Here is a 16,372-nt window from a genome sequence, read left to right as displayed (position 1 = left end):
AAGGTTAAAAGTTAAAGAATAGAAATGCATATACCGAGCACATACTAATCAGAAACAAAGTTGTTGTGGCTATATTAATCAGATAAAGTAAAGTTTAGGCAAATACATTTTGAAGAATTAAGAGGGACATTACAGGATAAAGGGATCAATTCACTAAGAAGACATGATAATCTTAAACGTGTATGTGCAAAACAACAGAGTTTCTAAATACATAAAGGAAAAACTACTAGAACTGGGGAGAAATAGATACTCTCAATTGTCCTTGGAAACTTCAACATTCCTCTTTCAGTAATTGATAGAATAAGTAGACAAGAAGTCAATAAGGACAGCGGCGAACCAAACAATATCATTACTCAGTAAAATCAAATTGATATTGATATCAATTACTTCACCCAATAATAATTTATATCAATTATTCCACCCAACAATACATATTTTTTCCAGCCTGCATGGCACATTTATCAAGATAGACTATATCTTGTGTCATTTAATCAACCTTAACATATTTAAAAGAACTGAAATTGTACAAAGTATGATGTTTGACCACAATGGAATCAAACTGGAAATAATTAACAGAATGATAACAAGAAAATCTCCACATACTTGGAAATTAAACAACATATTTACTAAACGAGGGCACAGGTTTGGGGGCTTAGCTTTAACATTCTGTGACTAATTCTGTCAGTCAGTATTACCAATGGGGTATTTCTCCCATAAAGTGATAAAACTTGGTCTATCAATATTTGAGTACAATATACAGCCATGTGTTTAAAGCACTGCAGGTATGTGTAGGGAAAGGAGAACTAATATTTGTTATGTACCAACTATAAGCCATGTCAATATTGACCACTCACTATTTTAATCTTCATAATCACTTGTCTTGCTGTTCTCTCTCAGCAAGATACCTGTGCTGAGTGCCAGGAAAACCGGCACTGGTTTCTTGAGATAGAGTTTGATGGCTGAGAGAACTTGAAAGAATTCGGTCACCAGAGTTGGGGAGCCCTGATGGGAGATTATTGCATAGAGGCAGAAAGAGGCTGCATCAAGAAGGGTCCCAGGTGGTTCAGTCAGGAGTCTGAATACCGTTTGGCAAAAATTTAAGCAGAGGAGGAACATTTTAAAATTATTACTTAGTGAGCGTGCACTGCAAGGGAAGGAGACTGAAGGTGGAGGGATCAATTAGTGTCGTGGGAATAACTCAGTTGAGAAGTGATGAAGATTGAGGTAGTATTATCACCACTTTATGTATGGGAAATGAAGTTTCTCAGAAAGAAAGTATAGCGTTTTTGAGGACAATCACATAAAAGAGGACAAGGTAATCACATTACAAATAAGGTGTTCCAATAATGTTTAACATGACGACATGCAAATTAGTAAACATTTAATAATATTCCATCCCTAGAAAGTGTAGGTGGAATCATGCCTGTTAATGGGTTAGGAAACGAAACCCAAAGTGGGTTTTACCAGTTTACTAGCGTTAGCCACACCACTTCCTGCCCTTCAACCCCGACTCCACCCACGCTCCCGGAACGTCCGGGAATGTCCCTTGGTGCTGCAGAACAGGGTTAGGGTGAGGACACGCCAGGTACCTTCTCCCGCTCCTACCTGCTGAATCTCCAGGTGCGACTGCTCGAAGTTCACATGGAAGAAGTTGCCAACGAAGGGCAGGGGCCAGGGCCCCGGCGGGTAGTTCTTTGGACGCCGTCTTTTGAGAAAGTCAGCAACGAGCAGAAAGGCGACAGTGCCCAGCAGGAGAGTTCGAGGATGGACCACTGCCCAGAGGGCAGCCGCCAGAGAGCCTAGCGCTGCGAGCATGTCTCAGACGTCCTCCTGCTCTTCTGCGGTCTAAGCAGTCGCAGGTCCCCGCAGCGCCTCCCCGCCCCGCCTCGCTCCCAGCCGCGCCCCGCCTCCCAGCCCCGCCCCTTCGCTGCACCCCGCGGAGTTGTCAGGCGCTAGATTCCCGGGAGGACACGCACCAGTCTTACAAAAGACCAGGCTAGGAGCAGTTTCTTTTCTATTCAAGAAGCCCATGGGTTTACTGAGAGCATCACAGACATTTGAGCCTCTGTTCGTTTCTATCACCGTCTCTCCCATGATTGGAACCATGCCTGGTAAATAGTGATGACAACAGCAGTACCAAGAAACAACATTTCTTGGGCTCTTACTAAATGCCAGACAGCACATCTGCCTCTTTATAAAGATTATTATTTCATTTTGACAAAATTATGCAGGAGAAGCTCTCGGTAGTCTCATCTTGCAGTTGAGGAAACAGAAAGGTTAAGTACTAAGTATGTGGTGAACAAATAAATCCACCCTCTGAAACACATCTAAACGAGGTCCTGTATTTGAAAGTGTTTGGAAGATTAAAAGGCACTACATTAAAGCTGCTAGCACTGAGCAGCATTCATAATAAGTGCTTAATGAACATTTGTTGAAGGAATGTCTTAGTCCTGATCCTTGCTGGTTTGCTTTGAAAGGCTCCTCTCCGAAGCCCCAAGACTGTGGGACCGCCGGGTTCTGGCCTTTCATACCATCTGGTGAGTGCCTGCTTGGGTCTCACAAATGGTGAGACTCAAAACATGAAACATAGCTCGGGAATAGTATAGTATACACTCATGTACTCAACATAGAGTCACATATTCTGCTTACAATATTTTATTTCTTTATTTATTTTTGAGATGGAGTCTTGCTCTGTCACCCAGGCTGGAGTTCAGTGTCACCATCTCAGCTCACTGCAACCTCTGCCTCCGGGTTCCAGCGATTCTTCTGCTTCAGCCTCCCATGTAGTTGGGACTACAGGCACGTGTCACCACATTCGGCTAATTTTTGTATTTTTGGTAGAGACGGGGTTTTGCCATGTTGGTCAGGCTGGTCTCTATCTCCTGACCATAGGTGATCTTCCCACCTCAGCCTCCCAAAGTGCTGGGATTACAGGCATGAGCCACTGCGCCCAGCCCCCTTTTATTTTTATTTTTTGCATTAAAAAAATGATGCAGGGGAATGACTTCTATAATGGCAGCATGAGAAACCCCATAAAACCTCATCCTAGTAAAAAACTGTGATTGCTAAAAATTATTTGTAAAACTAAAATAATTTAAGTCCCTGAAAATTGTTATAAAGGCAGACAGTAAATAAATAAATTTTATTTAAGAAGAATCTACTAAACCCTAGTAAACACAGTAAGAGTCTGTGGCATTTGAACCATAACCCACTCCTTCTCCTAGTCCTCAGATCAGTGTGACAGAAACCTCATTCTAGACAGTTATATCCAAGAACACTTTCTCTAGATCCCAAATAAAGGCTACAGTATCTCCCTGAGAGGGAAAAACTGCCAGCATTTCTCATACCTAGCCCCCCAAATTTCATGTTGCAGAAGCTCTATTCTAGGCAAGACTGGCTAAGAAGTCTAGGGATATCCTCCTCCATCCAGCCCTCACTTGTAATGCAAAAACAATACCTGCCCCATGCCATAATTGCCCTCATCCCAGCTTGCTCATGAGATAGAGGTTCCACAGTGGGAGAGGTTAGCCACAAACACCACAGATGAATGCCTGAAACAATAGAGATTTTGGTGGTAAGCAATTAAGAGAAGGCTGGCAGTTCTATGAGAACAAGAAGCTAAACCATAGGCTAACTAGAAGTTTACCAAGTCAGTCAGCACAAGAGTTAGCCAGGAAGAGCCTTCCTGGGATCAGGACAAATCTCAAAGTCTGGCCTCAAAGACTATTCCTGAGAAGCAGCCCAAATTTAATTGGATCAAATTGTGAAGCAATGTATGCATTGTTGAAAACAATAGAGCAGTCAGCTGGAAGTCAGCAGAGACTGTGTGTAATACCAACAGAGGCAGACGGTTTTAAATATAGAACAGAGAAAAAGATAGTCAAAGAGAGCCCTGCTAAAGCCAATGTCATTGTATTGTGACTGTGTGCACACCCAAGTCCATGCCCTCAGGTAAGTGACATCAGAGGCTTTACACTGTGGGGAAATATGTTTCACTAAATTAGTCAGTCCTGTCAAGTCAGTAAACAAATGAAAGTACAAACAAAAAGAATTGGAAGAGAAAGGCAGATCATTAGCCATAATTGCCATAATATATTATCTAAAATGTACAGTTTTCAACAAAAAATGATAAGACATGCAAAGAAGCAAGAAAGTGCGACCCAACAGAGGAAAGAAAGCAGGCAACTGAAACTGCCTGTGAGACAGTCCAGATGTCAAACAGCCAGGACTGTAAAGCAACTTAATTATAAATATGTCCAAAGAACTAAAGAAAATCATGGTGAAGAAAGTAAAGGAATGTATGAGACAATGTCTCAACAGATAGAAGATATCAATAATGAGATAGAAATCATAAAAAAAAAGTGGAAATTGAATTCAAAATTGCAATAACTGAAATTTTAAAAATCACTACAGGGGATCAACAGTAGATGTAAAGTAGAAAAGGAAAGAATCAGTGAGCTTGAAGATAGCTTGATAGAGATTATGCAATGTAGAGGACAGAGACAGAAAAAAAGAATAAACTATATCGGAGAAATGTGGGACATCACTAAACACACCAGCATATATGTCATCAGAATACCATAGAATACAATGGCGAGAAAAGAGCAGAAATGTATTTGAGGAAATAATAGCTGTAAAATTTCCAAAATTTCATGAAAAACATTAATCTATGTATCCAAAAATTCCAGTGAGCTCCAAATAGGATAAATGCAAAGGAATCCACATGCAAATACATCATAGTAAAAATACCTCATAGTAAAAACACTGAAAGACAAAGACAAAGAGAAAATCCTGCAAGCAGCATGAGAAAAATAGTTCATCCAATAAATTGGAACTCCAAAAAGATTAACAGCTGACTTGTAATTAGAGAAAATGGAGACCAAAAGGCAGTAGGATGATATATTCAAAGTGCTAAAAGAAAAGAAAAAAACTCAGAAAACTGTTAATCCACTTGAGGTGTGTCAACCTCTTGGTTATTGTGAATAACTGCTGCTACAAATGAAGGTGTGTAAATGTCTCTGAGATTCTGCTTTCAATTCTTTTGGGTGTGTTCCCAGAGACAGAGTTGCTGGATCATATGGTAGCTCTATTTCTTAATATTTGTAGGAACTACCATGCTGTTTTTCATAGGGATTACACCATTTTGCATTCCTAGAAGCTGTGCCCAAGATTTTCAGTATCTCCACAACTTCATCTGTATTTGTTATCTTCTGTTATTTTTTGTTATACTATTCATCCTAATAGGTGTAAAGTAGAATCTTACTGTGATTTTGATCTTAATTTCCCTAATAATTAGTGATGCTAAGTATATTTTCATGTTATGGTTGTTCATTTGCATATCTTCTTTGGAAAAATGTGTATTCAGGTTCTTTGCCAGTTTTTAACTGGGCTGTTTAATTTTTTACTGTTTAATTATGGGAGTTATTTATGTATTCTGTATATTAATCTTATCAAATATATGATTTGTGAATGTTTTCTCCAAAAAAAAGGTGTCAGCCAAGAATCTTATATGAAGCAGATGGTTCATTTTTTAAAAAATGAAAGGAAAAACAGTTATCTTCAGATTTAAAAAATACAACAACTGAGAGAATTTACTGCTAGCAGACTTTAATTTTTAAGAAAGTCCTTAGATTGAAAGCAAATGACCCTAGGTAGTAATTAGACTACGTGGAAACACAAATTGCAAAGTTCATTATGTGATTATGAAAGATGCCATAAATGCATATTTCTTCTCCTTTCTCCTCTTAACTGCTATAAAAGTATTTGTAAATATGTCTGGTTTCTAGTCCAGTGTGAATGGAGCTTGGAAGTCATCACTCCTATCTTTGCAACAGAAAAAAGCTGAACAAACAGAAAGTTAACAACTCTTCTTAGATTGATCAGAAAAGTAAGATAACAGGGCAAACTCTTACCCCCAAAATAGAGACACACAGTCCGGGTAAATACAAACAATCATAGGTTAATGGATCAGAGCCTAGGGAGAGGAAACCAGCAGTACCACAGTAGGAAAATTTAAACTTTAAATTTAAAATTGAAATTTTATATTTAAGCTGTAATTGACAAATTGCTAGATGCTCAGTGTGAATAAGATTCAGAGTTTAGAAATTCTGGGGAGCCTAGACTTAGAGGGACCCCAGATTATCATTAGTTTTTCCTCTGGGAGCCCAACCAAGTTCTCAGCATTGTAGTGACCAATCCCCCAAATCATCAAGTTGATATTTTAAAAAGAAAGAAGAAAAAAGCTTGACATTGTGTACATGTTTTAATTCTTTTTAAAAAAATTAAAGCACATACATAGAAAAATACAAGTGAAACTGAGTAGAATATATATAACATATTGACTTAGTATTACTAGTGGGCAGAATACCAATGAGAAATTATCAGATTATTCCCTTTATTGGTCCTTATGCCACCCACATTTCTGAATAAACCAATAACCCATTAATCAATCATTACTAGTGATGACAACTAGTAAGTGATATTTTTTAGCATTAAAAACTGTTGAAAACCTGTTTATCCAAAAAGTGAACTCTATAAATATTAACATAAAATTTAGCTAGAATATTTCTAGGTATTAAGTTATATACCAAAAATTTAAAATGTATTTGAGATTAAAAAAGTAAGGCGTATTTCCCAAGCAACAGTGATAATTTCTTATTTTGCAAATTTCTTATTTCAGAAATCAGGATAATTTGAGATGTAAAAATTTCATTAGCGATCTTACATCTTCTTCCACAACATAGATGCATTGTTTGACAACTAGAAGACATAAATGCTTTTTGAATGCTTTAAGGATTTAGTTAAACTTTAATTGATGTGATGTATTTTTTTACTAGGTAGTAACTTGGTCATCATAACTTTTATGTTTGCTTAAGATTTATTTTTTATTACATAAAAGTTGAAGGTATTTCTGTCATAACTGTAAGCAAACTTAACCTAAGTATGTGAAAAATATTCTGAGGTACTCTGTATATTTTCAGTGTCCTGGAAATTGGAAGGCTAATCTATACAGGTATGTTTTAGGATATTCAATAAGAAAAAAATCATTACTTTTACTATCAATCTTTTAGATTTCATGAAAATTTTATTGAGGAATAATAGTACATGCTATAAGCATTGACAAAACTCTGCAAGTTTTTTTTCTATAAGATATAAAATTCTCAATATCTAAATTAAGTCAGGCATTGGAGATTCAATTTAGAGTGTTTTGTGTTTTATATTCATCTAATAATGTTCAAATTGCAGTTACAACATTTTAATATTTGTCAGCATGCTTTTATAAAAGTAAATTCTAAGTTTCTAAGCTTCAAAAAAGTGAACAAGAAGTAAAAAGCAAAAATTGAGGGAGTTTGTTACTAGTAGACATGCCTTAAAAGAACTAGTAAAACAAGTTATTTAGAAAGAAGGAAAATATTTAGGCCAGAAACTGAGATATACATACAGAAAGGAAGAATACCAGAGAAGAGAAGAGATAAATGAAAATAAGGTAAATATTATATTTTATTTTTATTTTTATTTTGAGACAGAGCTTTGCTCTGTTGCTCAGGCTGGAGTGCAGTGGTGCAATCATGGTTCACTGCAGCCTCTGTCTTCCAGATTCAAGCAATTGAACCTGAAGTATTCAGGTTCAATTGAACCTTGAAGGGTTGTTGTGTTGCTATATTCATTATCCCATTATTTACAACAGCCAAGATATGGAAACAAACTAAGTGCCTGCTGATAGATGGAGGGATAAAGAATATATATATATAACAGAATATTACTCACTCTTAAAAAAGGAGGACATACTGCCATTTGCAACAACATGGATGAATGTGGAGGACATTATGCTAAATGAAATAAGCCAGTTACAGAAAGGCAAATACTGTATGATTTCAATTTTATGTGGAATTCAAAAAAGTCAAATTCATTGAAACAGAGTGAAAGGGCAGTTTACTTGGCCTTGCAGATGGGGAAAGGGGAGATGTTGGTCAAAGGGTACAAACTTGCAGTTATAAGATATATAAGTTTGGAGACCTAATGTATGGAATTGTGATGATAGTTAATAGTGCATTGTAGATCAAAGAAGATCCTGGATGGCTGAATAGAAACAGCTCCAGCCTCCAGCTGCCAGCGTGAGCGACACAGAAGATGTGTGATTTCTTCATTTCCAACTGAGGTACTGGGTTCATCTCACTGGGGCATGTCAGACAGTGGGTGCTGGTCAGTGGGAGCAGTCCACCAAGCAAGAGCCAAAGCAGGGCAAGGCATCACCTCTCCTGGGAAGTGCAAGGGGGAAGGGAATTCCCTTTCCTAACCAAGGGAAACCGTGACATTCAATACCTGGAAAATTAGGTCACTCCCACCCTAATACTGTGCTTTACCAAGGGTCTTAGCATAACGGCACACCAGGAGATTATATCCCATGCCTGGCCCAGAGGGTCCCATGCCCACAGAGCCTCCCTCATTGCTAGCAGAGCAGTCTGAGATCTAACTGCAAGGTGGCAGTGAGGCTAGGGGAGGGGCGCCTGCCATTGCTGAGGCTTGAGTAGGTAAACAAAGCGGCCAGGAAGCTCGAACTGGGTGGAGCCCATCCCAGCTCAAGGAGGCCTGCCTGCCTCTGTAGACTCCACCTCTGGGGACATGGCATAGCCAAACAAAAGGCAGCAGAAAACTCTGCAGATTTAAATGTCCCTATCTGGCAGCTTTGAAGAGAGTAGTGGTTCTCCCAGCATGGAGTTTGAGATCTGAGAACGGACAGACTGCCTCCTCAAGTGGGTCCCTGACCACCAAGTAGCCTAACTGGGAGACACCTCCCACTGGGGGCAGACTGACACTTCACACCTCACATGGCCGGGTACCCCTCTGAGACGAAGCTTCCAGACGAACGATCAGGCAGCAACATTTGCTGTTCAGAAAGATTCACTCTTCTGCAGCCTCCGCTGCTGACACCCAGGCAAACAGGGTCTGGAGTGGACCTCCAGCAAACTCCAACAGACCTACAGCCGAGGGTCCTGACTGTTAGAAGGAAAACTAACAGAAAGAACATCCACACCAAAACCCCATCTGTACGTCACCATCATCAAAGACCAAAGGTAGATAAAACCACAAAGATGGGGAAAAAACAGAGCAGAAAAGCTGAAAATTCTAAAAATCAGAGCACTTCTCCCCCTCCAAAGGAATGCAGTTCCTTGCCAGCAATGGAACAAAGCTGGATGGAGAATGACTTTGACGAGTTGAGAGAAGGCTTCAGAGCTGAAAACCATGGCACGAGAACTACGTGACAAATGCACAAGCTTCAGTAACTGATTCAATCAACTGGAAGAAGATCACATGAATAAAATGAAGTGAGAAGAGAAGTTTAGAGAAAAAAGAATAAAAAGAAATGAACAAAGACTCCAAGAAATATAGGACTATGTGAAAAAACAAAATCTATGTCTGATTGGTGTACCTGCAAGATATTATCCAGGAGAACTTCCCCAATCTAGAAAGGCAGGCCAATGTTCAAATTCAGGAAATACAGAGAATGCCACAAAGATACTCCCCAAAAAGAGCAACTCCAAGACACAGAATTGTCAGATTCACCAAAGTTGAAATGAAGGAAAAAATGTTAAGGGCAGCCAGAGAGAAAGGTCGGGTTACCCACAAAGAGAAGCCCATCAGACTAACAGAGGGTCTCTTGGCAGAAACTCCACAAGCCAGAAGAGAGTGGGGGCCAATATTCAACATTCTTAAAGAAAAGAATTTTCAACCCAGAATTTCATATCCAGTCAAACTACGTTTCATAAGTGAAGAAGAAATAAAATCCTTTACAGACAAGCAAATACTGAGAGATTTTGTCACCACCAGGCCTGCCCTATAAGAGCTCATGAAGGAAGCACTAAATATGGAAAGGAACAACTGGTACCAGCCACTGCAAAAACATGCCAAATGGTAAAGACCATCAATGCTAGGAAGAAACTACATCAACTAACAAGCAAAATAACCAGCTAACATCATAATGACAGGATCAAGTTCACACATAACAATATTAACCTTAAATGTAAATGGGCTAAATGCTATAATTAAAAGACACAGACTGGAAAATTGGACAGAGTCAAGACTCATCAGTTTGCTGTATTCAGGAGACCCATCTCACGTTCAGAGACACACATAGGCTCAAAATAAAGGAATGGAGGAAGATCTACCAAGCTAATGGAAAACAAAAAAAGGCAGGAGTTGCAATCCTAGTCTCTGATAAAACAGACTTTAAACCAACAAAGATCAAAAGAGACAAAGAAGGTCATTACATAATGGTAAAGGGATCAATTCAACAAGAAGAGCTAACCATTCTAAATATATATGCACCCAATACAGGAGCACTCAGATTCATAAAGCAAGTCCTTAGAGACTTACAAAGAGACTTAGACTCCCACACAATAATAACGGGAGACTTTAACACCCCACTGCCAACATTAGACAGATCAACGAGATGAAAGGTTAACAAGGATATTCAGGACTTGAACTCAGCTCTGCACCAAGTGGACCTAATAGACGTCTACAGAACTCTCCACTCCAAATCAACAGCATATACATTCTTTGAGAAGCACCACATTGCACTTATTCCAAAATTGACCGCGTAGTTGGAAGTAAAGCACTCCTCAGCAAATGTAAAAGAACAGAAATTATAGCAAACTGTCTCTGAGATCACAGTGCAATCAAACTAGAACTCGAATTAAGAAACTCACTCAAAACCACTCGACTACATGGAAACTGAACAACCTGTTCCTGAATGAATACTGGGTACATAACGAAATGAAGGCAGAAATAAAGATGTTCTTTGAAACCAATGAGAACAAAGATACAACATACCAGAATCTCTGGGACACATTTAAAGCAGTGTGTAGAGGGAAATTTATAGCACTAAATGCCCACAAGAGAAAGCAGGAAAGATCTAAAATTGACACGCTAACGTCACAATTAAAAGAACTAGAGAAACAAGAGCAAACACATTCAAAAGCTAGCAGAAGGCAAGAAATAACTAAGATCAGAGCAGAACTGAAGGAGATAGAGACACAGAAAACCCTCCAAAAAATCAATGAATCCAGGAGCTGGTTTTTTGAAAAGATCAACAAAATTGATAGACCGCTAGCAACACTAACAAAGAAGAAAAGAGAGAAGAATCAAATAGAAGCAATAAAAAATGATAAAGGGAATATCACTATCGACCCCACAGAAATACAAACTACCATCAGAGAATACTATAAACACCTCTATGCAAATAAACTAGAAAACCTAGAAGAAATGGATAATTTCCTGGACACATGCACTCTCATAAGACTAAACCAGGAAGAAGATGAATGCTTGAATAGACCAATAACAGGGTCTGAAATTGAGGCAATAATTAATAGCTTACCAGCCAAAAAAAGTACAGGACCAGATGGGTTCACAGCCAAATTCTACCAGAGGTACAAGGAGGAGTTGGTGCCATTCCTTCTGAAACTATTCCAATCAACAGAAAAAGAGGGAATCCTCCGTAACTCATTTTATGAGGCCAACATCATCCTGATACCAAAGTCTGGCAGAGACACAACAAAAAAAGAGAATTTTAGACCAATATCCCTGATGAACATCGATGCAAAAATCCTCAATAAAATACTGGCAAACTGAATCCAGCAGCACATCAAAAAGCTTATCCACCATGATCAAGTGGGCTTCATCCCTGGGATGCAAGGCTGGTTCAATATACACAAATCAATAAACGTAATCCAGTACACAAAGAGAACCAAATACAAAAATCACATGATTATCTCAATAGATGCAGAAAAGGCCTTTGACAAAATTCAACAGCCCTTCGTGCTAAAAACCCTCAATAAATTTGGTATTGATGGAATGTATCTCAAAATAATACGAGCTATTTAGGTCAAAGCCACAGCCAATATCACACTGAATGGGCAAAAACTGGAAGCATTCCCTTTGAAAACTGGCACAAGACTGGGATGCCCTCTCTCACCATTCCTATTCAACATAGTGCTGCAAGTTCTGGCCAGGGCAATCAGGCAGGAGAAAGAAATAAAGGGTATTCAACTAGGAAAAGATGAAGTCGAATTGTCCCTGTTTGCAGATGACATGATTGTATATTTAGAAAACCCCATTGTCTCAGCCCAAAATCTCCTTAAGCTGATAAGCGACTTCAGCAAAGTCTCAGGATTCACAATTCCCTCCCATTCAGCCCCACAATTCACTCCCATTCACAATTGCTTCAAACAGAATAAAATACCTAGGGATACAAATTACAAGCGATGTGGAGGACATATTCAAGGAGAACTACAAACCACTGCTCAATGAAATAAAAGAGGACACAAACAAATGGAAGAACATTCCATGCTCATGGATAGGAAGAATCAATGTCGTGAAAATGGCCATACTGCCCAAGGTAATTTATAGATTCAATGCCATCTCCATTAAACTACCACTTACTTTCTTCACAGAAATGGAAAAAACTACTTTAAAGTTCATATGGAACCAAAAAAGAGCCCACATTGCCAAGACAATCCTAAGTCAAAAGAACAAAGCTGGAGGCATCACGTTACCTGACTTCAAACTATACTACAAGGCTATAGTAACCAAAAAAGCATGGTACTGGTACCAAAACAGAGATATAGACCAATGGAACAGAACAAAGCCCTCAGAAATAATACCACACATCTACAACCATCTGATCTTTGACAAACCTAACAAAAACAAGAAATGGGGAAAGGATTCCCTATTTTATAAATGGTGCTGGGAAAACTGGCTAGCCATAAGTAGAAAGCTGAAACTGGATCCCATACTTACAACTTATACAAAAATTAATTCAAGATGGATTAGAGACTTAAATGTTAGACCTAAAACCATAAAAACCCTAGAAGAAAACCTAGGCAATACTATTCAGTACATCAGCATGGGCAAGGACTTCATGTCTAAAACACCAAGAGCAAAGGCAACAAAAGCCAAAATTGACAAATGGGATCTAATTAAACTAAAGAGCTTCTGCACAGCAAAAGAAACTACCATCAGAGTGAACAGGCAACCTACAGAATGGGAGAAAATTTTTGCAATCTACTCATCTGACAAAGGACTAATATCCAGAACCTATAAAGAACTCAACTTTACAAGATAAAAACAAACAACCCCTTCAAAAAGTGGGCAAAGGATATGAACAGACACTTCTCAAAAGAAGACATTTATGCAGCCAGCAGACACATGAAAAAATGCTCATCATCACTTGCCATCAGAGAAATGCAAATCAAAACCACAATGAGATACCATCTCTCACCAGTTAGAATGGCAGTCATTAAAAAGTTAGGAAACAACAGGTGCTGGAGAGGATATGGAGAAATAGGAACACTTTTACTCTGTTGGTGGTACTGTAAACTAGTTCAACCATTGTGGAAGACAGTGTGGCGATTCCTCAAGGATCTAGAACTAGAAATACCATTTGACCCAGCCATCCCATTACTGGGTATATACCCAAAGGATTATAAATCATGCTGCTATAAAGAGACATGCACACGTGTGTTTATTATGGCACTATTCACAATAGCAGAGACTTGGAACCAACCCAAATGTCCATCAATGATAGACTAGATTAAGAAAATGTGGCACATATACACCATGGAATACTATGCAGCCATTAAAAAGGATGAGTTCATGTCCTTTGTAGGGACATGGATGCAGCTAGAAACCATCATTCTCAGCAAACTATCGCAAGAACAGAAAACCAAACACCGCATGTTCTCACTCATAGGTGGGAATTGAACAAGGAGAACACTTGGACACAGGAAGGGGAACATCACACACTGGGGCCTGTTGTGGGGTGTGGTGAGGGGGAGGGATAGCATTAGGAGATATACCTAATGTATATGATGAGTTAATGGGTGCAGCACACCAATATGGCACATGTATACATATGTAACAAACCTGCACATTGTGCACATGTACCCTAGAACATAAAGTATAAAAAAAAATAGTACATTGTATACTTGAAATTTGCTGATAGAGTAGATCTTAAGGATTCTCACCATGCACATGCACATGCATGTAAGTATGTGAGTTGAATATGTTAAGCAACTTGATATCAGTTATCACTTCATAATATATACATATATCAATGCATCACATTGTTCACCTTGAATATATACAAATTTTATTTATCAATTATATTTCAACAAAGCAGAAAAACATAAAAGATCACTCAAAAGAAAATAAAAAGAGAAATACTTAGGTATATATCTAGCAAAACATGTAAAAATGTATACAAAGTAAACTACAAAACTCCGATGAAAGAAATCATAGGAGGTATAAATAAGTGAAGAGATATTCCACGTATATGCATAGAAAGACTCAGTATCATCAAGGTGTCAGTCTGATGTCCTCTTTTCAGCCTGGAAATACTTCACTTCTTCTGAGTAGAATATACTCGTGCATCCGCGTGTGTGTGTATATGTGTGTGTGTGTGTGTGTGTGTGTGTGTGTGTGTGTGACGGAGCTTTGCTCTTGTCACCCAGGCTGCAGTGCAATGGTGTGAACTTGGTTCACTGCAACCTACTCCCAGGTTCAAGCGATTCTCCTGCCTCAGCCTCCTGAGTAGGTGGGATTACTGGTTCCTGCCACCATGCCCAGCTAATTTTTTTTGTTGTTTTTGGTAGAGACAGGGGTTTCACCATGTGTGGCCAGGCTGGTCTTGAAGTCCTGACCTCCAGTGATCCACCCGCCTCAGCCTCCCAAAGTGCTGGATTATAAGTGTGAGCCACTGCATCCAGCCCAGAATATACTCTCTTACACTTGAGATGTGAATATTAATCCTCCAGTTACCTATGTGCCGAATGTCATAATGGGACTTTTTATAGTTACTATTTCACTAAATTCTTAGAACAGACTTCAGATGTAGGTGCTCTTGTCCTAATTTTTCAGATTAAGAAACTGAAGTTTGTGCATTTGAAATCATTTGTTCAAGTTTAAAATGCCAGTGAGTGACAAAGCAAAAACTCAAACCCAGCTCTGCTTGAGAGCAGAATTTTTGTTGTTTTCCTAAACTATAAAATCAGGAGTGAATTCCTTTACCCTGCGTCACACGTGAACACCTCTGCTTAGTCTCCCAAAACTCCATAACCATGCCACCCTTCCTCTCCAGCCTAGCCCTCTGATTGAATCATCAATTGTTTTGAAAGATGTACTTTAGCCCCAGTGACTCCACCTTTCCTCTGCATAAATATTTTTACCTTTAAACACATGGACCTTGGACTTCCTTGGGATGCCGTCTCTAATCCTTCTGTTCATCAAAATCCTGTTCATCTTCAGTTTAGGTCCTACTTCTGCCAGGACATTATGTACTTTTGTACCTTGCTCTATCTTGATTATTTACTTTTGTTTTTTTTCCCCTGCTGTCTCTGCCTAGAATAAATATTGAAATTCTGCACAAACATCAAGGGCCAGGTCAAAGGCTCACTGTCCCAGGACATGGGATTAGATATTCCCTGATGGAGTGATATCCGGAACCAGTTTCAAAGGAATTGTTATCTGGCCAGTGAGGTATCAAGCAGATTACACACTAACTTTAGGAATAAATGTTCAGTTATTACGATCACATATCACAACCATAAAATGATTTCTACTCAGAGTAACTCAGGTTACTTATTGGTTTATAGAAAGCAATGAGTGTCCTGAATATTAGCTCAGGCATAGGGTAAGCTGCTGTAGCAATGATCCCAAATGCAAGTGATTCAAACAGGATTAAAGTTTGTCTCTAACAGAACATTCCAGAGATTGGGAGCTGATCTGGCCACTAGATAGGTGGTTCTGTTCCACGAACCTTTCAGGGTTCCAATTTCTTTCTTTTTTTTTTTGAGACGGAGTCTCGCTCTGTCACCCAGGCTGGAGTTCAGTGGCCAGATCTTGGCTCACTGCAAGCTCCGCCTCCTGGGTTTATGCCATTCTCCTGCCTCAGCCTCCTGAGTAGCTGGGACTACAGGCGCCTGCCACCTCACTCGGCTTGTTTTTTGTATTTTTTAGTAGAGATGGAGTTTCACCGTGTTAGCCAGGATGGTCTCGATCTCCTGACCTCGTGATCTGCCCATCTCGGCCTCTCAAAGTGCTGGGATGACAGGCTTGAGCCACTGCGCCCGGCCAGGGTTCCAGTTTCTTTACCTCTTGTTACCTCTCCATTTCCTATGATGTAGTCTTTATCCCCAAATGCATATCTGGTTCAACAGCACAGCAGCCATATTCTAGTCTGTTGGAAGAAAAACATTAAAATGGCAAGCATCTATTTTTTGAAAGCCATGATCTGAAAATTGTCTTCATCACTTACACTCATATCCCTTTGCCCATAATCTAGTAATAATGGCTATGGCTAGTTGGCAAGGGAGACTGG

The 16,372-nt window shown here is 39.2% G+C and overlaps 1 protein-coding gene across 7 annotated transcripts in view; it reads right to left on the bottom strand.

Annotated features, from left to right (window-relative positions):
* CYP2J2 (cytochrome P450 family 2 subfamily J member 2) overlaps positions 1–15,310 on the bottom strand; it is a 120,291-nt gene extending 104,981 nt beyond the window's left edge. For 6 of the 7 annotated variants that reach the window (XR_012419537.1, XR_012419542.1, XM_045370039.3 and 3 more), the window contains exon 1: positions 1,606–1,840. Coding sequence is in view for 5 of the 7 variants with exons in the window: in XM_045370039.3 (XP_045225974.1) it covers positions 1,606–1,815 (210 nt within the window). In the remaining 2 variants the exon portion in view is untranslated. Of the gene's footprint in view, positions 1–1,605; positions 1,841–15,221 lie in introns of those variants that run through there. The other variant, XM_045370041.3, reaches the window with a different exon arrangement.
* Between the last annotated feature and the right edge of the window lie 1,062 nt (positions 15,311–16,372).

The sequence above is a fragment of the Macaca fascicularis genome, chromosome 1 (assembly GCF_037993035.2).
Source record: "Macaca fascicularis isolate 582-1 chromosome 1, T2T-MFA8v1.1".
Classification (NCBI taxonomy): Eukaryota; Metazoa; Chordata; class Mammalia; order Primates; family Cercopithecidae; genus Macaca; species Macaca fascicularis.
This window is presented reverse-complemented; position numbering and strand designations above follow the sequence as displayed.